Genomic DNA, 24,914 nt, shown 5'->3' with positions numbered 1-24,914 from the left:
AGTCTCGGGACAAGTACATTGACAGCCCTGTCGTCTGCTGGCCCGAGGCTCTCGCCGAGTCTATACTTTCTCTGAATAAAACGATTCGCGGTGGTGGGGGTAAAATTGGCATGTGATTTTATTGAATTACGAAGCTCAGGAGCCATTTAGCAACTTGAAAATTGAAGTTTAAGCCAATTGAGTAATTCTCTTTCGATTGCGCCCTAAATCAGCATGATCGGTGTTGTAATTGCTGAGAAAAAACTTTGCACGGGCTCAAGATTATGCAAAAGTTACCAACACATTCAAGAATTTATGCGTCTGTATTTATAAACACCATCAAAGGCACTTTGATGCTCTCGAGTTTCTGATTCGTTGGATCTGACGACATCCATTTTTAGACGTTGTGATTGGTTGTTGAAGTTAGTTGTTGATGATTGGAAATCTGACGTCAACTTCATAACGTAGCACACGGCGCAGCACAGCTGGTAACAGCAGTCATAAATTCGATCGATATACATATATATATGTACAAACCATGTGTCAGTTTTTGATCGCATGAACAGAGTTTCGACATTACGAAGTGCGTGCGGGATAAATAAAAAAATAATTTTCGTCATCTAAAGAAGTGTATATTACTATTTATTTTGTTATTTGTGATATATTAAACCGGTATCAAAGCGGCCGCGTAAATGTAGTCTGTGATGTGTGTGTGAAAAAGAATATAAAAAATGCGCGATGCATGTATGTCAACGAAACTTTTCAAGATTTCATTATTTCGTTCGATCGGAAATAAGTGTTAACTGAAATAATGCTTCAATTAAACCAGAGTACGAGAAATATTGTCCAGTGCGAATATATTGTCAGTGGCGTGGTTATATATCATGTGTACATAGGTTATATATACGAATAAATAGAACAAAAATACACGCAACTGTTAGAATGATATTAGAAACTTTAATTGAATAAATGTTTTCTAATTTATTTCTTATGTCGTCATTATTGTTAAACATCCCCATATTTTGCTTGATATTCAGTTTGGCTCTGCCCTCTCCGATCCTTGTTTTCACCCGCTCAGTTTGCAGCGGATCGATTCTTATTATTAATTCGTTCCCTAATATGTGTTCTATGATTTTCTACTCCTTCATGATGATTGTGGTAACATGATTCGAGAGGTTTCTAACCATGATCTTGAATTGCACATTTTGTAAATCAGATTTAAAAAAAAAAATCTGGTCTTGGTATAGTGTGTAGTTATTCTTTTCCCATTAGGTCTGTCGAGTGATAAATTTGGAAACTTTTCCAGAAAGCCTTTGGTTGCTTTTTTTGCTAATAATATGAAAAGTCGTATCTTAGGAATGCGGTATGCAAACACAAATTTTGATAACAAAACTTATAGAATGACATGTATGTTGAGTATTTCCACTTTGCAAACTACAAATATGGAATTATTATAAAAAAAATTCACTCCGATAAGTCTACTGTTGCTCAGTTTTGGATGCGATCAAATATGATGCCTACCAACATCCCCAGAAACTTACAGAATTGCTGAATGCAATGTGCGCTATGTCATTTTAGTGTAACATCATGACTTTTGATAACTTTTCATTATAATGCTGTAGATTCGGATCATTGAAATACTGCAAAAATCTGTAAACTATACAATTTAAATACTGTGCCATTCATTTTACATTTTGACTCTAACTGTAACATCTATATGAAGTAAAAAATTGATTATAAAAGTCTTCAGTTGCTCATTTATGGATAGATTTGAAATTGCTGTCTTCAAAGCTCATTGCGCAGATACATTGAACCGCAGCAGATACCTGCGAACTCTGAAATTTCTGTGGATAAATATATAACCAGGAAAAAAATTCTATAAAAATAATAAACGAAAAATTGAAAAGTTCAAAAAAATTCAACAAAAATAAAAAACAATCGAAAAAATTTTGTAAAGAAAAATAAAAAATTTTCAAAAAAAAATCATAAATATTGAACAAATTGAAAAATGTACTATCCAAGTTACATGCAGTATAAAAATGTATGATATCAATTGGAGGCCAAGTTTTTATTGATAATTTGGAATATTTATCGAAAAAATTAGAAACTGTAATGAAATTCATGATAATTATTTTCACGAAAAAACTTAATGAAAAAAAAGACATAACGGAAGTTACGTGCAGTACTAAAATGTATTATATCAATTCGAGGTCAAGTATTTATCAGTTATTCGAAATATAATCTCCGGCGACAAATGAGCGTTGAGAATCCTTGTCGGGCTCACAACGTTTTATCAAAATTACTAAAAAATTAATGGAAATAAAATCATTAAAAATTCACATGAAAGTCATTCGTTACTTCATCAAGGTATACACTTTAAAGAATCGATTCCCCTCCGACTTTCAGGATCCCCTGGTATTATTCACAACATTCAACTTCGATTGGATCGGTACAAATTATGTTCAAATACGTCTTAAACGTACTTGTCCGGCCCATCACTTTTTATTCAAATTGCTCATTCGAAAACAAATAAAAAACGAAGTTAATGCATGTGTTAATATTAAGGAACAGTAATTCCCGAGAAAATAATTTTCCTTCGAATCGCTCTTGTCAAAATGAAACGAAAATGAAAGATGAAGTTGATTAATCTATTTATATTATATGGAGTCATAATTCACAACAAAATCATTTTTCTACAAATTCCAGGAATCCACGTGTCGTACTCGACTAGTGATATTTATCAAAATGTGTACGTGACTATAGAAAAAAAAACATTGCATGGCTGAGTAGGTTCGAAAATTTCTAGTAATGCGCCTGATTATTTCTCATTTTCATTGGTTCTTACCGAATGGTATGTGTTCACTGAAGAAATTGAGAAGTGGATATTGCTATACGAACTTGCGAACAATCAAGTTCAAATTACTTGGAGATATTATTTTTATTTTTATCAATTTTATTATATTTGTCATTATAGAAGAGCCCTGATTTGTTGTCGAATGAGCAATTTGAATAAAAAGTGATGGGCCGGACAAGTACGTTTAAGACGTATTTGAACATAATTTGTACCGATCCAATCGAAGTTGAATGTTGTGAATAATACCAGGGGATCCTGAAAGTCGGAGGGGAATCGATTCTTTAAAGTGTATACCTTGATGAAGTAACGAATGACTTTCATGTGAATTTTTAATGATTTTATTTCCATTAATTTTTTAGTAATTTTGATAAAACGTTGTGAGCCCGACAAGGATTCTCAACGCTCATTTGTCGCCGGAGATTATATTTCGAATAACTGATAAATACTTGACCTCGAATTGATATAATACATTTTAGTACTGCACGTAACTTCCGTTATGTCTTTTTTTTCATTAAGTTTTTTCGTGAAAATAATTATCATGAATTTCATTACAGTTTCTAATTTTTTCGATAAATATTCCAAATTATCAATAAAAACTTGGCCTCCAATTGATATCATACATTTTTATACTGCATGTAACTTGGATAGTACATTTTTCAATTTGTTCAATATTTATGATTTTTTTTTGAAAATTTTTTATTTTTCTTTACAGAATTTTTTCGATTGTTTTTTATTTTTGTTGAATTTTTTTGAACTTTTCAATTTTTCGTTTATTATTTTTATAGAATTTTTTTCCTGGTTCTAAATCTTTTTTCTATGTCATCCAGAAACAAGAGACCATCAATGTACTTGTCCCAACCTTTTTTTCCCTAGGGGAAGTTTATGGTTTGATATCACGCCTTTTTTCTCAAATGTTCCTCATTTATGTTATGACGGTTATAGGATTTTAGTATAAATTTCTATGAATTATTTGCTTAGTACATTTTTATAGATTCCATTCTCATACGAACATTTTTTATGGGATAATCTTTTGCATGAAATTATCAGCAAATAAGGGACCATCAATGTACTTTTCCCAATCTTATTTTCCCTAGGTATGATGTTCGGCTTATAAAGTTGGTTTCCACCATAAAAGACCAATTTTTCGTAAAAATTGTAGTGAAAATATTTCGTCACAAGTCTGCTCTTGAACTTTGGCGATTTTTTTCCTTATACCCTAATATGTTATGCCTATTAGGAACTAAACAGCATGGAGGAATCCGGGATGAGGCCCGCAAAATGAATTTCGGTTTATAATGTTTGTTTCCACGTAAAAGACCAATTTTTCTTCAAAATTGTACTGAAAATATTTCGGCACTGGTATGGTCTTGGACTTTGGCGATTTTTTTCCTTGTACTCTAACAATTGAAAAAAAATTCATCTTGTTTACGTGCAGCATTAAAATTTATTATATCAATTCGAGGCCAAGTATTTTCTAATGAATTGAAAAAAGTTACTACTTGAATTACGTGCAGCACTAAAATTTGTGATATCAATCGGTGGACAAGTATTTTATTAGTAACTCCAAAGTTCAACATTATGGAATTGTTCTAAGAAGCTTTTAAGTCCAAAAATATCACATGCAAGCTAATCATTTCTTGCTCTATGGTGGCAGAGACTTATAAGAAAATCGATTCTTTTCAGACTTTCAGGAGCTTCTGATATTATTCACAATATTCGACGTCGATTGTATCGTTACAAATTATGTTTAAATATGAGTTAAAAGTACTTGTCCGGCCCATCACTTTCCATTAAAATTGTTTATTCAAATAAAAATAAGGGCTTTTCTAGAACTGATGGAGCACAGATATTCATGCAGAGGGAATTTAGAGAGTTATCTCCAAGTAATTTTCCCTCAAGTGCACTAATTTAATAAGAATAATGGAAACGAATTGTTCTGTACTATACAAGGGATGTTTTTGTGCATCGATAAATAAAAAACATTTTGCACATTAAATATGTTCAAGTTTCCAAAAATAACTCCCCAGTTTGTATTGGAATGACGGCAATTTTTACTTCTCACTTCTTCCAGCGAACGAATTTCATTCGGTATAACTAACCTATACTATTATTAAGAACATTAAACTAATAATAAATCGCATTTCAATACATTTTTAACCGGATTCTGTCGTACAATTTCGTTTTTTTATGATTGATTTTTATTTCAATAAATAGTGATGGGCCGGACAAGTACTTTTAACTCATATTTAAACATAATTTGTAACGATACAATCGACGTCGAATATTGTGAATAATATCAGAAGCTCCTGAAAGTCTGAAAAGAATCGATTTTCTTATAAGTCTCTGCCACCATAGAGCAAGAAATGATTAGCTTGCATGTGATATTTTTGGACTTAAAAGCTTCTTAGAACAATTCCATAATGTTGAACTTTGGAGTTACTAATAAAATACTTGTCCACCGATTGATATCACAAATTTTAGTGCTGCACGTAATTCAAGTAGTAACTTTTTTCAATTCATTAGAAAATACTTGGCCTCGAATTGATATAATAAATTTTAATGCTGCACGTAAACAAGATGAATTTTTTTTCAATTGATTTAGCTGTTCGAATCAAATAAGAAGAAAGAGGCATCGGTTTGTAAGTTTTTTTTATGGATGGAATTATCAGCAAACACGACACCATCAATGTACTTGTCCCAACCTTTTTTTCCCTAGGGGAAGTTTATGGTTTTTCCAGATTATCAATAAAAACTTGGCCTCCAATTGATATCATACATTTTTATACTGCATGTAACGTGGATAGTACATTTTTCAATTTGTTCAATATTTATGATTTTTTTTGAAAATTTTCTATTTTTCTTTACAGAATTTTTTTCGATTGTTTTATATTTTTGTTGAATTTTTTTGAACTTTTCAATTTTTCGTTTATTATTTCTATAGAATTTTTTTCCTGGTGCTGAATCTTTTTTCTATGTCATCCAGAAACAAGAGACCATCAATGTACTTGTCCCAACCTTTTTTTCCCTAGGGGAAGTTTATGGTTTGATATCACGCCTTTTTTCTCAAAAGTTCCTCATATTATATATAACCTATAATCCTATAACCGTCATGTTGTGACGGTTATAGCATTTTAGTATAAATTTCTATGAATTATTTGCTTAGTACATTTTTATAGATTCCATTCTCATACGAACATTTTTTATGGGATAATCTTTTTCATGGAATTATCAGCAAATAAGGGACCATCAATGTACTTTTCCCAATCTTATTTTTCCTGGGTATGATGTTCGGCTTATAAAGTTGGTTTCCACCATAAAGACCAATTTTTCGTAAAAATTTTAGTGAAAATATTTTGTCACAAGTCTGCCTTTGAACTTTGGCGATTTTTTTCCTTATACTCTAATATGTTATGCCTATTAGGAACTCAACAGCATGAAGAAATCCGGGATGAGGCCCGAGAAATGAATTACGGTTTATAATGTTGGTTTCCACGTAAAAGACCAATTTTTCTTCAAAATTGTACTGAAAATATTTCGGCACTGGTTTGGTCTTGGACTTTGGTGATTTTTCTCCTTGTCTTCTAATATGTTTTGTGTAATAGGAACCCAAGAGAGTGAAGAAATGCGTCTCGTGGGCTGTAATATGATTTTCGGCTTATAACGTTGGTTTCCGCGACAAAAGATCTATTTTTCGTCAAAATTGTACTGGAAATATTTCGTCACCTGTCTGTCCTTGGCCTTTGGCGATTTTTTCCAAATCTTCATACCAAGAAAGAACTGACGTAAAGATTTCCTTAAAAGAACAGATTTTATTTATCCCTTTTATTCAAAATTCAAATGAAAGATAGATCAAAATCAAGACACGAAAAATCGAACAGATTTGCCTACTTTAAATGTCGATTTTGCATTCTGAATCTCGAGATTTCATTTCATCCAAAACGTGCCCCCAATGAATTATATTTCCAAATTTTGCAAGTGGCCGCTGAGGTCCAATTATCCACAGCTTGATAGTTGCTGAAAAAAAGTACCCGAAAACTTCTAACATTTATTAAGCCAGAACTCAAAGCAGCAAAAAAAACTAAGCGAACTTAATTCAACAGAGCAACAGAATTCAAAGACGTTTAAGGTACCTGCATGGGTTTTGGAGGAAAATCATTTCAGGACAATTTAGAAATGAATTTAGAAATTCGAAAACTCACAATGGAGTAGAAAAAGGAAAATTGAAGTATTTAGAAAAGCGGAAGACTTTTGTGATGAATTTTCTAGATTACATGATACGGTTGGAGTAAATGATTTGAATGATTGGCACACACGCTGTAACACAGAAATATCAAAGTTTGGAAGTATTCGCTGTATATCAGTCATACAAACTTCAATACTATTTGAAAAGGAACACTTAAAAACTTGCCGAACCAAGTTCCATTTACATATTACCATAATCAAAGATAAGGGGTGATCCATCGCATATATATTTATCCACAGAAATTTCAGAGTTCGCAGGTATCTGCTGCGGTTCAATGTATCTGCGCAATGAGCTTCGAAGACAGCAATTTTAAATCTACCCATAAATGAGCAACTGAAGACTTTTATAATCAATTTTTTACTTCATAATATAGATGTTACAGTTAGAGTCAAAATGTAAAATGAATGGCACAGTATTTAAATTATATAGTTTGCAGATTTTTGCAGTATTTCAATGATTCGAATCTACAGCATTATAATGAAAAGTTGTCAAAAGTAATGATGTTACATTAAAATGACATAGCGCACATTGCATTCAGCAATTCTGTAAGTTTCTGGGCATGTTGGTAGGCATTATATTTGATCGCATCCAAAACTGAGCAATAGTAGACTTATCGGAATGAATTTTTATTATAATAATTCCATATTTGTAGTTTGCAAAGTGGAAATACTCAACATACATGTCATTCTATAAGTTTTGTTATCAAAATTTGTGTTTGCATACCACATTCCTAAGATACGACTTTTCATATCATCAGCAAAAAAAGCATCCAAAGACTTTTTGGAACAAGTTTCAAACTTTATTACTCGACAGACCAGGTGGAAAAAGAATAACTACACTTATATCAAGACCAGAAACTGTTTTGAGAATCTGATGTAAAAAATGTGCGATTGATGATCATAGTTGGAAACCTCCTGAATCACATTACCACAATCAGCATGAAGAAGTAGTAGAAAATCAGAGGACACATCTCAAGCAACGAATTAATAATATGTATCGATCCGCTGCAAACAATGGAGTAAAAAACAAGGATTGGAAAGAGTAGAGCCAAACTCAATAGGAAGCAAAATATGGGAATATTCAAAAATAATGATGACACAAGAAATAAATTAGAAAACATTTATTCAATTGGAGTTTCTCACATTATATACTAACAGTTCCGTGTGTTCTTGTTTTATTAATTATCAACCATAATATTTACCATTTGTCCTTACAACTTCCAGACCTATTTTTGATAAACTGATTTGCCTTATTTATATTATTATTCACTAACTGTGCGAACGTTTGTTACATTTGTCCCGCACTATTCGTAACGTCAGACTCCGGCCGGTTCGTTACGACACAGCTATCAATGGGAACTCGCATAATATATAACCTACATTATTACACATTATATATAATCACGCAACCGCGATATATTTACACTTGAAAATATTCCGCGCATTCTGGTTTAATTGAAAGATTATCTCAGTTGACACTTATTTCCAATCGAACGAAATAATGAAATATTTAAAAGTTTCGTTGACATAAGCATCGCGCATTTTTTTATATTTTTCATTTTCACACACAGTTCACAGTCTACATTTACGCGGCCGCTTTTATACCGGTTTAGTATACCATACATTTTGACAAAATAAATATTAGTATAGATTTGTTAGATGACGCGAAAATTATTTTTATTTTCCCGCACGCACTTCCTAACATCATAACCCCAAACGTCAACACGACGTGAAACTTCGGCTGGTGACTTTCGAGTGATTAGTGATTTCGAGCTCTCGAGCTCCTCAGCTTTCCGCCAAACTTCCTTGCTCTTTTTATTGAATGTCATTGGCTCAAAAATTCTCTCACCCTTCATTGGTTGCAGCAAAATTTCTCTCACCAGGGATTGGTGATCATGGGGGCCAAGGGGCCTATGTTTGTAGCGGTTGGAGTACGCGTATACAGATGCGTCAAATCATGAATGTGTTAGTAACTTTTGCATAATCTTAAGCCCGTGCAAAGTTTTTTCTCAGAAATTACGATACTGATCATGCTGATTTTGGGTTCATTCGACAGAGAACTTCTTAATTAGCTAAAAGTTCAATTTTCAAAGCCGTACATAACTCATGAGTTTCGTAATTTAAGAAAATCACAAGCGAATTTTACCCCCACCACCGCGAATCGTTTTATTCAGAGAAAGTATAGTCTCGGCGAGAGCCTCAGGCCAGCAGACGACAGGGCTGTCAATGTACTTGTCCCGAGACTCTACCGAGTCTCTTGATATGTTTCGTCTATTTGGAACCCAAGAGCATGGGGAAAAGTGTGTTGCGGGCCGAGATATGATTTTCGGCCTATAACGTTGGTTTCCACGAAAAACAACAAATTTCTCGTCAACATTGTACAGAAAACATTCCGTCACAGGTCTGTCCATGGAGTTGGGCTATTTTTTTTCTTCTACTCTAATTTGCTATGCTTATTGGGAACCCAAGAGAATGGTAGAAAGCGGGTTGGGGGCCGAGATATGATTTTCGGCTTATAACGTTGGTTTCCACGAAAAAGGACCTATTTTTCGTCAAAATTGTACTGGAAATATTTCGGCACTGGTTTCTTCTTCCACGTTGGTGATTTTCCCCCTTATCTTCTAATATGTTTTGTGTAATAGGAACCCAAGAGAGTGAAGAAATGCGTCTCGTGGGCTGTAATATGATTTTCGGCTTATAACGTTGGTTTCCGCGACAAAAGATCTATTTTTCGTCAAAATTGTACTGAAAATATTTCGTCACCTGTCTGTCCTTGGCCTTTGGCGATTTTTTCCAAGTCTTCATACCAAGAAAGAACTGATGTAAAGATTTCCTTAATAGAACAGATTTTATTTATCCCTTTTCTTCAAAATTCAAATGAAAGATAGATTAAATTCAAGACACGAAAAATCCAACAGATTTGCCCACTTTGAATGTCGCTTTTGCATTCTAAATCTAGAGATTTCATTTCATCCAAAACGTGCCCTCAATCAAATATATTTCCAAAGTTTGCAAGCGGCCGCTGAGGTTCAATTATCCACAGTTTGATAGTTGCTGAAAAAAAGTACCCGTAAACTTCTACCATTTATTATGCCAGAACTCAAAGCAGCAAAAAAATCTAAGCGAACTTAATTCAACAAAGCAACAGAATTCAAAGACGTTTAAGGTGCCTGCATTGGTTTTGGAGAAAAACCATTTCAGGACAATTCAGAAATTAATTTAAAAATTCGAAAACTCACAATGGAGTAGAAAAAGGAAAATTGAAGTATCTAGAAATGCGGAAGACTTTTGTGATGAATTTTCTAGATTACATGATACGGTTGGAGGAAATGATTTGAATGATTGGCACACATGCTGCAACACAGAAATATCAAAGTTTGGAAGTATTTGCTATATATCAGTCATACAAACTTCAATACTATTTGAAAAGGAACACTTAAAAACTTGCCGAACCAAGTTCCATTACATATTACCATAATCAAAGATAAGGGGTGATCCGTCGCATATATATTTATCCACAGAAATTTCAGAGTTCGCCGGTATCTGCTGCGGTTCAATGTATCTGCGCAATGAGCTTCGAAGACAGCAATTTCAAATCTATCCATAAATGAGCAACTGAAGACTTTTATAATCAATTTTTTTCTTCATATAGATATTACAGTTAGAGTCAAAATGTAAAATGAATGGCACAGTATTTAAATTGTATAGTTTACAGATTTTTGCAGTATTTTAATGATCCGAATCTACAGCATTATAATGAAAAGTTGTCAAAAGTCATGATGTTACATTAAAATGACATAGCGCACATTGCATTCAGCAATTCTGTAATTTTCTGGGGATGTTGGTAGGCATCATATTTGATCGCATCCAAAACTGAGCAACAGTAGACTTATCGGAATGAATTTTTTTTATAATAATTCCATATTTGTAGTTTGCAAAGTGGAAATACTCAACATACATGTCATTCTATAAGTTTTGTTATCAAAATTTGTGTTTGCATACCGCATTCCTAAGATACGACTTTTCATATCATTAGCAAAAAAAGCATCCAAAGGCTTTCTGGAAAAGTTTCCAAATTTATCACTCGACAGACCTAATAGGAAAAGAATAACTACACGCTATACCAAGACCAGATTTTTTTTTGAAAATCTGATTTACAAAATGTGCAATTCAAGATCATGGTTAGAAACCTCTCGAATCATGTTACCACAATCATCATGAAGGAGTAGAAAATCATAGAACACATATTAGGGAACGAATTAATAATATGAATCGATCCGCTGCAAACTGAACGGGTGAAAACAAGGATCGGAGAGGGCAGAGCCAAACTGAATATCAAGCAAAATATGGGGATGTTTAAAAATAATGACGACACAAGAAATAAATTAGAAAATATTTATTCAATTAAAGTTTCTAATATCATTCTAACAGTTGCGTGTATTTTTGTTCTATTTATTCGTATATATAACCTATGTACACATGATATATAACCACGCCACTGACAATTTATTCGCACTGGACAATATTTCTCGTACTCTGGTTTAATTGAAGGATTATTTCAGTTAACACTTATTTCCAATCGAACGAAATAATGAAATCTTGAAAAGTTTCGTTGACATATATGCATCGCGCATTTTTTATATTCTTTTTCACACACACATCACAGACTACATTTACGCGGCCGCTTTGATACCGGTTTAATATATCACAAATAACAAAATAAATAGTAATATGCACTTCTTTAGATGACGAAAATTATTTTTTTATTGATCCCGCACGCACTTCGCAATGTCGAAACTCTGTTCATACGATCAAAAACTGACACATGGTTTGTACATATATATATGTATATCGGTCGAATTTATGACTGCTGTTACCAGCTGTGCTGCGCCGTGTGCTACGTTCTGAAGTTGACGTCAGATTTCCAATCATCAACAACTAATTTCAACAACCAATCACAACGTCTAAAAATGGATGTCGTCAGATCCAACGAATCAGAAACTCGAGAGCATCAAAGTGCCTTTGATGGTGTTTATAAATACAGACGCATAAATTCTTGAATGTGTTGGTAACTTTTGCATAATCTTGAGCCCGTGCAAAGTTTTTTCTCAGCAATTACAACACCGATCATGCTGATTTAGGGCGGAATCGAAAGAGAATTACTCAATTGGCTTAAACTTCAATTTTCAAGTTGCTAAATGGCTCCTGAGCTTCGTAATTCAATAAAATCACATGCCAATTTTACCCCCACCACGGCGAATCGTTTTAAATCGTTTTATTCAGAGAAAGTATAGTCTCGGCGAGAGTCTCGGGCCAGCAGACGACAGGGCTGTCAATGTACTTGTCCCGAGACTCTACCGAGTCTCTTGATGCTACGGATCACCCCTTATCTTTGATTATGGTAATATGTAATGGAACTTGGTTCAGCAAGTTTTTAAATGTTTCTTTTCAAATAGTATTGAAGTTTGTATGACTGATATACAGCAAATACTTCTAAACTTTGATATTTCTGTGTTGCAGCATGTGTGCCAATCATTCAAATCATTTACTCCAACCGTATCATGTAATCTAGAAAATTCATTACAAAAGTCTTCAGCTTTTCTAAATACTTCAATGTTCCTTTTTCTATTCCTTTCTGAGTTTTCGAATTTCTAAATTCATTTCTAAATTGTCCTGAAATGGTTTTCCTTCAAAACCAATGCAGGTACGTTAAACGTCTTTGAATTCTGTTGCTCTGTTAAATAAAGTTCGCTTAGTTTTTTTTGCTGCTTTGAGTTCTGGCATAATAAATGTTAGAAGTTTACGGGTACTTTTTTTCAGCAACTATCAAACTGTGGATAATTGAACCTCAGCGGCCGCTTGCAAACTTTGGAAATATATTTCATTGGGGGCACGTTTTGCATGAGACGAAATCTCTAGATTCAGAATGCAAAAGCGACATTTAAAGTGGGCAAATCTGTTGGATTTTTCGTGTCTTGAATTTGATCTATCTTTCATTTGAATTTTGAAGAAAAGGGATAAATAAAATCTGTTCTATTAAGGAAATCTTTACATCAGTTCTTTCTTGGTATGAAGACTTGGAAAAAATCGCCAAAGGCCAAGGACAGACCGGTGACGAAATATTTCCAGTACAATTTTGACGAAAAATAGATCTTTTTTCACGGAAACCAACGTTATAAGCCGAAAATCATATTACAGCCCACGAAGCGCGTTTCTTCACACTCTTGGGTTCCTAATACATAAAACATATTAGAAAATAAGGGGGAGTATTACCGACGTGCCAGAACAAACCAGTGCCGAACAATTTCCAGTATAATTTTGACGAAAAATCGGTCTTTTTTCGGGGAAATTAACGTTATAAGCCGAAAATCATATCTCGGCCCTCAACCCGCTTTCTACTGTTCTCTTGGGTTCCCAATAAGCATAGCATATTAGAATAGAAGAGAAAAAATCGCCCAAATCCATGGACAGACCTGTGACGGAATATTTTCTGTACAATGTTGACGAGAAATTTGTTGTTTTTCGTGGAAACCAACGTTATTAACCGAAAATCATATCTCGACCCGCAACACGCTTTTCTCCATGCTCTTGGGTTCCAAATAGACGAAACATATTAGAGTACAAGGGAAAGAATCACCAAAGTCCAAGGACAGACCTGTGACGAAATATTTCCAGTACAATTTTGACGAAAAATAGGTCTTTTTTTGTGAAAACCAACGTTATAAGCCGAAAATCATAAATAATTCATAGAAATTTAAACTAAAATCGTATAGTTAACTGAACATAAATAAGGAACTTTTGAGAAAAAAGACGTGATATCAAATTATAAAGTGATGGGCCGGACAAGTACGTTTAAGACGTATTTGAACATAATTTGTACCGATCCAATCGAAGTTGAATGTTGTGATTAATACCAGAGGATCCTGAAAGTCGGAGGGGAATCGATTCTTTAAAGTCTGTACCTTGTTGAAGTAACGAATGACTTTCATGTGAATTTTTAACGATTTTTATATGGTCTGGTTAAAAAGAAATGGTTTGACATCGTTCTTATTATTCGAAAGAAAGATTCTGCGATTTTTTATTTCCATTAATTTTTTAGTAATTTTGATAAAACGTTCTGAGCCCGACGAGGATTCTCAACGCTCATTTGTCGCCGGAGATAATATTTCGAATAACTGATAAATACTTGGCCTCGCATTGATATAATACATTTTAGTACTGCACGTAACTTCCGTTATGACTTTTTTTTCAAGAACTTTTTTCTTGAAAATAATTATCATGAATGATTAGTGGCTCCTATGCGTAAAACGTTAATTTTTCAATGAAAGTTTCCGATTTGTTCGATAAATATTCCAAATTATCAATAAAAACTTGTCCTCCAATTGATATCATACATTTTTAGACTGCATGTAACTTGGATAGTACATTTTTCAATTTGTTCAATATTTATGAATTTTTTTGAAAATTTTTTATTTTTCTTTACAGAATTTTTTTCAATTGTTTTTTATTTTTGTTGGATTTTTTTTAACTTAACAATTTTTCGTTTATTATTTCTATAGAATTTTTTTCCTGGTTCTGAATCTTTTTTCTATATCATCAAACAAGGGACCATCAATGGACTTGTCCCAACCTTTTTTTCCCTAGGGGAAGTTTATGGTTTAAGACGTATTTGAACATAATTTGTACCGATCCAATTGAAGTTGAATGTTGTGAATAATACCAGGGGATCCTGAAAGTCGGAGGGGAATCGATTCTTTAAAGTGTGTACCTTGTTGAAGTAACGAATGACTTTCATGTGAATTTTTAATGATTTTATTTCCATTAATTTTTTAGTAATTTTGATAAAACGTTGTGAGCCCGACAAGGATTCTCAACGTTAACAAGCAAATTTGTTAACGCGCTGAAATACCACATTAAAATGGTGATTTTACCAATGAGTTTTCTAGCAAGTGACACGTTGAAATAGCGCTTCAACGCAGTGATTAGGTAATGCATTTTCTAGCGCAATCACCGCTAGTGTGAGGAAGAGCAGTTGGTCCGATGGATTAGAGCTTGGGCTCGCATACTACGGGTCCCGGGTTCAAATCCCGGCCAGAGAACACCAGTGAAAATTGGATTTTTTCCAAGTGATTCTACCATGATGACATCGTTCGGACTTTACCTTCATAATTCCACGAATCCGAATAAAAAACCAGATATAGAATTGCAGCGATTACCGCGTTGCGCGCTAACAACAAACAGTACAAATCAACGCGTTAACGCGTTACCCCAGATTTTGGTAGCAGCCGTAAGTTCACCGCGTCAACGCGCTGCTACAGCGCATCGTAAGCAAGCAACAATGGTAGAATCACCGTGTCAACGCGCTGCATAAACGAATAGAAAAGCCCTTTCGACGCGCAACGCGCTAAATTACCGTGTCGCAAACACTCAAAGATGTTTACAGACTCTGATTTTATTCCAGCGCAGTATTGGGAGGGAAATGTTTCCTGCGCTGAATACAAACTGTATGGAATCATGATCCATTGCAAGTCAGCGATATCATCCAGTATTGTGCACAGCTTGTTTAAAGCTTTGGCTCATAATTAATAACATTTCAGGATATAAATAAACAGTGTATCTTAAAAAAAAACATAACCTCCAATAAAAAATTTATTTGGAGTTCCGAGCGAGCGACAACCGCATAAAGTATATTGCTGAACACAGTATGGCGGAATCGCCTGCTGTTCTATTGGTTGAATCGATGCGATTCAATAGTTTTATTTTGTTATGTTAATCATTTTATCAACATACATATGATCGTATTGAATCATTGTTAAGAACCATGCCCACCAGTAATATAACATATACTTCAAAAATGGTTAAGTGATGTTTCGTCGTTTGAACAAACGTGGTCAAATGCATAACTCCCGGCTTTTTGCCCGTGCGAGCAGTGGGGAGTTAAAAACTGACGGCTGACTGCATTTATATGTTGGTATAGATTCAAGAATTTCATTCCGCTGGAATGATCAGCGAGTATCGTGACTAATCGCAACTTATTTTATTTTAGTCGTCGGGATCGCCGGGATCCGAGCACCCATAGAAATAGGTTATAGCTGGCATCAAGAGGCCTTTATAGTGTTCTATACAGACACAGTAAATCCATAAATATGTTAGTAACGTTTGTATAATCTTGAGCCCGCGCAAAGTTTTTTCTCAGCAATTACGTTATTACTGATCGTGTTGGTTTCGGGCTCATTTGAAAGGTATTTTGAAAATTAGTCACTAAACCAATTTTTGCTTTACAAAACATCTCTTGAGCTCCACAATTCTAGAAAATGACATGCCAGTTTTATCCCCACCACCGCGAATCGTTTTATTCAGAGAAAAGATAGTCTCGGCGAGAGCCTGAGGCTAGCAGACGACACGGCTGTCAATGTGTACTTGTCCCGAGACTCGACCGAGTCCCTTGATATGTGGCGGAGATATGTTATCCATCCATGCCTACATTATGTAAATTAATTTTTGTAGTTGATAACCCTTCGAACTAGACTCGAAATTATTATTAACAGGCACGCAGCTACCTTCAATCATTGCCGTATAAACCAAAGGTGCCGTGGACGAGTTTATTTCCGAAGGCAGAGGCCCGGGCTCTCGATCTTCTCGATAAAATGTTGACTTTTAATCCCAACAAACGGATTGTAGTAGAAGACGCCTTGGCACATCCTTATCTAGAACAGTATTATGATCCAGCCGATGAGGTAAGATTATATTAATCAAACTTTATTATAAAGCCCGTGATCACGATCGATAAATTACACAAATCGAATGCTAAATACTTCGGTCGAATTTTTTTTTCATCTATTTTTTCATTTGTTTGCAATATTCAATCGCATCAAACTTTCGACGGCCGAAGTATTTTGTGAATCCGTGATTATGGTTTGGGAAGTTCAGTAGATCCGATGTACGTTCGAATCTGGTCAGGCAAATAAATTAAATGGGCAGGAGGATTGGAGGAATTCTTCAATAAGTTAATGTGAGAATATGTTCGATGCATAAATATTTTTGTTCTACGCGTGCATAGCAATAAATTCTTTCCTAACGTTATTTGTTCATTATGCATGCCGGGTGAGGGTTGTGCCAAGTTATAATCTTCTTGCAGTCAACTTGTAGGGATATTTGTAGTACCTATTTTTACGTTCCATACTTATCGCTTCTCCAGTTCTATAGTAATATTTATTTATGTATTGATTCCAATTAGCCCGTGGCTGAAGAGCCCTTTAAATTTGATATGGAGTTGGACAACCTGCCAAAAGAGATTCTAAAAAAATACATATTCGAGGAAACGGCACATTTTTCGCATAAACAAGAGAATACTATGTAATGGTCTGGAACGCGTGCAACGATATATTTTTCAACTTTATGCGAAGGTTAGTAACAGCTCAATACGATATGAAAACGATATTTTGATATTGAAATTATGCAAGCTTTCATTTATAGGAATACTGTAAAAATAGCATGAATGCTGAAAAAAAAACTAGAGACAAGCACATTTATGCCCTTTGGGCAAATACCTGCAATATCGTGGAAATAAATGGCTGTAAAACTTTCAATTCAAGAAATAAAACTTTGTCAAACAAATGTAGAAGTTGCCAAGGATATATAATCCATAAAAAAAATTATAAAACCAAGTGTAAATAATTTCAACAGAACAATTCGAAAAAAATTTCACACCGATGCCCCATTCTTTTTATCTTATTCTAAAAGCTAAATCAATTGACAAAAAATTCCATCTAACTAAGTTACGTGCAGCATTAAAATCAGTAAGTCATCAGGTACAAGCGAGTGTAGCCAAGTTTCAGTGATGGCGATTACATGGTAAAAATTTGAAGTAAAATGTGTTGAAAAAAGTTCGAAGTGGCCTAATAATGAATTTGCATTAAAATGAGCGATTTTTAGATTTGAAAAAACTTTGATTGATGCTACATTCTCACAGACTACAGAACAGCTCAATCCGATGGTCCCTCTATTCGAATCTAGTCACTCGAGTAGGGCGAGATCAGTTTCTGAGTTGATAGATATGATGTTTGCACCATGAGATTTTCGAGCCAGGATTCGTCCACCATTTATCCATACATTTCCTTTTGATTCTAATGCTTTCACTTTAGCACGTCGATAAAGCTTGTACATCTCACTAGAAAGCACTTCGTTTATGAAAATCTGACCTTGATGATTTGTGTCAAAAACATCTTTGGAGTAGAGTTGCTTATTTGCTCGCTTTTTTTTAACAACTAGATCACGCGCTTTCGAATATTTGAATGTAACAATAATCGTGCCTAATTGGGGGCTTCCTTGAGAAGCGTTCGTAGAATTTGTATCTCCTATAACTTCTGGTTTTTTGACTTTATGCGGAATACTCCTTATCTCGAAGATATCTCCAACTAGTTCTGGTAAGCCCAAAGCATTAAGTACTTTTTCAACGATAATTTTAGGTTCGTCAGTAATATCATTCGGCAAACCTGACAGTGACAAGTCTGAATTTTTCGAATCAGTTTCAACGCAACTAACGCAAGCATTAACGCTATCAAGTTTTGTAGTTATCGCAGCATTGTCCAGACATGTTTTCGTCTCAAGATTTTCTAAACGTGTGCGGAAGTGTGAAACTGGAGGGGAGAATTGTCCCCTCGAAACTGACGATTGTAAGTTTCATAATTGTATTGTCTTTATATTCTTATTTTCTCCCTATTCTCTCCATCCTTAGTTTAAATAAAACTAGCGAATTTAACTTCAGATAACTGTTTGTCATATTCTATATAACCTAGAGCGATCCCATCAACTCCTTCCGGGGCCCGTACGGGACCATATAGGCAAGTATACTGGCTACTATGAATTTCCGTCGAAAGTCCACAGCAATCTAAAAATCCTACACTTCACGTAGCTGGTGGCAGCGTCAGTTAATTATCAAAATCTCGTTCTTGTGCGTCTTGAACCCCTCTTGAATAACCATTACGTTCGTCCCGTCTGGACATAACAATTGGTGGCAGTGGTGGGATCTCGTTTCCTATACCACGCTCTCCGTGGTTGATTGGTTCGCTCAAAGTTATCTTTTTCTAAATTTTGTATTCCAAATTTTATAAATTACTTATTCTTGTATATCTCTGTTTCGTTGTGAATCGAACTTTCCGTTTCCTCTGCCTTTTCGTTATACAACCAGTCCACGATGCCGGACGGTCGCGAAGATCGTACGCTCAACAATAGCGCGTTGAACATTTCCGCCGCGGAGATGTCGATCGTTCTCAGTGGATTGCATTTGACCAACAAATTAGCTTCTGTGCCGGAATTTGACGGCATAACTCCGCCGCTCGGAGATTTCCTCCAAAATGTTCAGAATGCCGCCACGTTCGTTGGAGAGTCCCAGCTTCCAGAATTTATTACGGGGGTATTGAGTCGTTTACATGGGCAGGCACGAGCGTGTGTACAGGGTATGACGTTACAGACGTTCGATGAACTAGTTATCGCGTTGCGCGAGGGCTTAGCTCCGTACCGAAGTTTAAACTCGTGTTTAGACAGAATTTACGAAGTCCGGCTTCGTCAAGGGAAAACTCCGCGGGAGCTCTACCTTCGAATTCAAGTGTTAATGAGTATAGCTCGCGCTGCATGGAAAGAAGAGCGGCGCCCAGAGTTGGGTGTCGACGGCCGTTTGGGGTTTCACTGCGTTCCGTCGAGCGCTGCCTGATAAGTTAAGCGAAATAATTTTCGTCAAGGGCGCGACTACTTTGAAGGAAGGGCTCTCCGTTGTAGAAAAATATATGGCGGAGGTACCCAGTGCAAGTCCGAATCCGCTAACTGATTTGAAACCAACAGCTTCCATTGGCGAGATCCTGGCCCTTATGGGCAAGGGGGCCGCGAAATCCGATCCGCGTTCTAGCTCTCCTGTTCCGAAGGACGATAGATATCGTGAGAGCGATCGCTCCTCGCGTCGATCGGAAAGATCGGAAAGGTCGGAACGACCGGAACGATCAGAGCGGTCGGAACGATCGGAACGACCCGAGAGATCTGAACGGCCGGAGAGATCCGCCCGTTCGGAGAGATCGGAGCGTTCAAGCCGATTTGAGCGCTCGAAACGTTCGGAAAGTCCGAGACCGTCGGGCATCCTCAAACGCCAGGACGAGGGCCCGCGCCCTCGCTCCCAGTCGCCCCGAAGGGGGTGTTCGAACAGATATTGTTGTATGCGTGGGTCGGGTTGTGGATGCTGTCCCTGGTCGCGAACTCCCGATTACCACCGTAAGGGCGGGGGGTGTAACTTGCATTACTGCTGCGCGTACGCGTACGGTTGTATGTGTTGCCCGTGGTCGACCCCCGTGGTACAGTATGATCGAGAACCCTCGCGCGCGTCGTCCCCTGATGCGCGCACCACCAACTGTGTCGCATCTCCATCGGCGCCCGAGTCTTTAAACTCGCAGGGCCCCCCGTCGCCGGCGATAAACGACAGACGGTCGGTGAAATTTCAGGATGAAAGGCGATAGAGAGGAAACCCCCTCCCAAATTGATTTCCGAGCTTAAAATCGCATTATCGGAAGTCGAGGAGGAAGTCGAAACTCCGGTGGTAAAATTAAAAGCTCCGGAGCTTGTTAACGGATCAGACGAATTTTTCTGCGATTCCGGTTCGGGTCTAAATTTCATAAAAGTCAAGGCGCTTCACGCCAATGTCCCGTTCGACGCGTCTCAATCGTGCGAATTTACCGGCTCGTCCGGTGAAAAATCAAAATCCTTGGGAACCGTCACTTTAACGATCAATGACCGCCCCCATACTTTCCATGTGGTAAAGGAATTTGTCACAAAAAGTAATGGGTTGCTCGGTAGACCGTTTTTGTGGAAGGAAAGGGCTGAATTGTCGTTCCACCATCGTTCCCTCGCGCTGGAGAGCGATCCAGTGCGTCCTCGCCCCTTTTTAATGGCCGATACTCAACCATGGCTTTCGCGCTCAAACAAAAACGTCTGTTTGATCAGAGCCCGTACGCGTCGTCCCATAGCTTTTGTGGTTACGAATCCCGAAATGAAAGAGGGCTATTTACCGCGAATCGAGACCGAACCCGGATTATACATCAGCAATGCATTAGTGTCGCAGAATAACGGAATAAGTCATATGCTCGCGATTAATACCTCAGATCGCGACGTAGAAATTGAAGTTTCGCCTCAGGAACTATTGTCGTTTGAATTGTACAGGGGCGATGTAATCTCGGGAAGTGAGTCGTCTGACGAGGACAATCCTCCCCCGGTTGATCGCGTCCCTGCGATTATGAAAGCCTTGTGTTAAATAGAGGATCAATTTTGGATTATTCGTTTCTCTTGGTTGATGGCAAATATTGTGAGTCTTTCATCTAAAAAGATTTAATTCGTGTTATTGGATATTAACATTAAAACCAGAATTCACAATAAGTAAATGTATTTCAACCAATTAACAATTTCGTGATACAGAGCAACCGTAACATCATAAATCCAGCCAACAAGATCTCACAAAATCGACACATGATTCCAACAAGGATTTTGTGAGACGTAATAGTTCAATTTTCTTGGTTTCGAATTTCATATTCATCATATTTATAATGTGGCAAAATTCACATTACCAAACTAACCGTTGATTATATAGAAAATTACATATCCATTTACCATAATGAACATTACCGCCCGCCTTTGTCGAATCATGCGACAAAACTAATTCAACTTAATATTTAATGGACATAATTTAACTATCGGACGTTTAATTATTCCAGAGTTTGTTTTTAATGTTGCTACTCGTGCACGATTATCAGTGCCGACATGAAGTTGCATAATTCGTCCTAGTAGCCATTTACCAGGTGGATATCGTTCATCCATTATAAAAACTATGGTTCCTTCAACAAGTTGGTTCGATATTCTATTCCATTTATAAATCCACAAATGACGCTGTAAATAATCTTTGGACCATTTTGTCCAAACACTTTGAACTACTTGGGACAAATGTTGCCATCGAGACAATCAAGATGATTGCAAATGTTCCAAGTTTGGTTCTGGAATCAAAGTTAGTGATTGTCCAATGAGAAAATGACCTGGTATCAACACATTGAGATCATCTGAATCATCAGTTAAGGGACTTAACGGACGTGAGTTGAGAACTGCTTCAATTTGAATTAAAATTGTAGAAAATTCTTCATACGTAAATAATGAATTTCCCATTACACGCTTCAAATGATGTTTCATTGACTTGACACCTGCCTCCCATTTCCCTCCAAAATGTGGAGCAGCAGGAGGATTGAAATTCCATGACGTACCATCATTGGCAATAATCGATCTTAATTCTTTACATTCTTTAGACGATTCAGAAAATAACCTTTTTAATTCTTGATTTGCATCTTCGAAATTAGTTCCGCAATCACTTATTAAGGTATTGCAAATTCCACGTCGTCCAATAAATCTTCTATAAGCAGCGAGAAAAGATTCACTCGTATAATCTGTTGCAAGTTCCAAATGAATGGCTGATGTGGCTAAGCATATAAAAAGAGCGATCCATGATTTATACACCGTGCATTTTTTCCTTTCCATGTTTTTACTGAAAATGGACCTGCATAATCAACACCGGTATTTAAAAAAGCCCGTGATGGATTTACTCGAGATGGGGGAAGTTGGCCCATCAGTTGTTGAGCATATGCTCGTCTGAATCGGATACATTTAACACATCTTAAAATGCATGACCGTACAGGGATTCTTCCTCCAAGAATCCAGTACTGATTTCGAATATATGTTAACGTATCTTGAGTTGAGCCATGCAACGTTTTTTCATGAGCGTAATTAATAAATAAAATCGATAATTGACTATCTTTTGGTAAGATGATTGGATGTATAGCATCCGAATTTAATGCTGAGTGTTCCAATCTTCCCCCGACTCGCAAAATATTATCGTGATCCAAAAAGGGGGTAAGATGAACAAGAGGATTGAATTTGGAAAGAAATTCTCCTTTTTCAATTATACATATTTCATTCGAGAAATAACGGGATTGTATGATTTTTACCCAAAATTTCTTAGCTTCATTGATTTCATTTGGAGTTAAATTTTGTTGAAACTGGACGTCGCCTTGTTTTTTAAAAATTTTGACAGCTCGCTGTAGAACTGCTGTGATTCGTATTAATATAATCCACGTTGAATATTTATATAACAAATTCCACACATTAATATGTGTTGCGACACCACAAATTAATGCAGTAGACTTGGGTTTTTCTTCTAGGTTTGTTGAAATATCAGGAGTAGAATACGATCCTGATGGCCATTTCGTTGATTCTTCTGATAACCAATATGGACCATTCCACCAGGTTACATGTGATTTAAGGTCTTGAGCGGATAACCCACGAGTTGCATAATCACCAGGGTTCATATGTCCAGGGACATGTTTCCATTGAGCATTTGACAAGCTTTCTTGAATATAACATACTCGATTATGAACAAAGTCTTTCCAACGTGATAGATGACTGTTCAGCCAAATGTTCACAATTGAAGAATCTGACCACAAATAACATGGTGTATCAACTAAATCCAAAATCTTTTGACATTGCAACATCAATTTTGTCACCATAACTGCAGCTAACAATTCAAGACGAGGGATGGTGATTCGTTTAATAGGTGATACCTTCGTTTTTGAGCATAGGAGACACACTGTATATTTCCATGAGAATCAATTGTCCGGATAAATATAACAGCAGCCATGGCAAGTTGTGACGCATCACAAAATCCATGCAATTCAACATATGCGTTAGACAATGTTCCCACCCATCGAGGTATTGAAATTGAATTTAATCCGTTCAAAGATTCGATCAGCATTGACCAATGTTGAATTTGATTAGGAGGAAGTTGTTCATCCCATCTAATCTTAATTGCCCATAATTCTTGCATAAAGATTTTGAATTTGATAAAAATTGGGGACAACAATCCTAATGGATCGAAAAATTGAGCGATGTGAGCGAGAACCTTTCGTTTTGAGCAGGACTTATTGATTGATTGAATCAATTCGAAATATATTGTATCGAGACATGGCTTCCATGCCAATCCGAGAGCATGAATAAGATCATCGTTTATGGAGACTGACATATTTTTCGTCTGATGTTCCAAAGGAATTAATTGAAGAACTCGTGGATCATTACTGCTCCATTTTCGTAATGTAAACCCACCCGTCAAACACAAATCAAATACTTGACGTGCTTTTTGTTGTGCATCTTGAATATTATCAGCACCATCAAACACATCATCAACGTATCGTCCCTTTGTCAAAATTTCAGCTGCATTAGGATATTTACCACCTTCATCGTTGATTAATTGGATGATACATTGAAGTGCGAGATATGGTGCACACGATAATCCATAAGTCACCGTTGTTAATTGATATTTAATCAATTGATTATTGATTACCCACATAATTCGTTGATATTTCCAATCATCTTCATGGACTCGAATTTGTCGGTACATTTTTTCTATATCAGAGCAAAACATGTATTTAAATTGTCTTATCCAAATCAGAACGTCGAACAAATTTCGTTGCAGTTTTGGCCCTGAATGAAGAATTTCATTTAATGACTGTCCGTTTTTAACTTGACATGATCCATTGAAAACTACACATAATTTCGTTGTAGTACTTGACTCTTTGATAACTCCGTGGTGTGGTAAATATAACACATTCAAAGGTTCGTGAATTTCGTTGCTAACTCGCACCATATGTCCAAGAGCTTCGTATTCTTCAAGAAATGTTGAATAAAGTTGTAAAAATTTGGGAGATAAATGAAATTTTCTTATCAAATGATTCAACATTCGGTTAGCTGACATTTTCGAATCTCCGAG

General features: G+C 36.1%; 1 protein-coding gene across 5 annotated transcripts in view; it reads left to right on the top strand.

The window, feature by feature from the left end:
• The window catches only part of rl (Mitogen-activated protein kinase rl), a 232,849-nt gene that overhangs the window by 170,695 nt on the left and 37,240 nt on the right, over positions 1 to 24,914 (top strand). The window contains exons 6-8 of one of the 5 annotated variants that reach the window (XR_006260526.1): positions 16,624 to 16,812; positions 17,313 to 17,481; positions 18,544 to 18,750. The exons of 1 other annotated variant lie outside the window; for it this stretch is intronic. Coding sequence is in view for 2 of the 4 variants with exons in the window: in XM_043415803.1 (XP_043271738.1) it covers positions 16,624 to 16,812; positions 17,313 to 17,435 (312 nt within the window). In the remaining 2 variants the exon portion in view is untranslated. Of the gene's footprint in view, positions 1 to 16,623; positions 16,813 to 17,312; positions 17,482 to 17,551; positions 17,571 to 18,482; positions 18,751 to 24,914 lie in introns of those variants that run through there. 3 more of the 5 variants (XR_006260527.1, XM_043415803.1, XM_043415802.1) reach the window with 3 other exon arrangements.

This window comes from Venturia canescens, chromosome 4 (genome assembly GCF_019457755.1).
Source record: "Venturia canescens isolate UGA chromosome 4, ASM1945775v1, whole genome shotgun sequence".
Classification (NCBI taxonomy): Eukaryota; Metazoa; Arthropoda; class Insecta; order Hymenoptera; family Ichneumonidae; genus Venturia; species Venturia canescens.
Note: the sequence above shows the minus strand (reverse complement) of the source record. Positions and strands in the feature narration are given on the sequence as shown.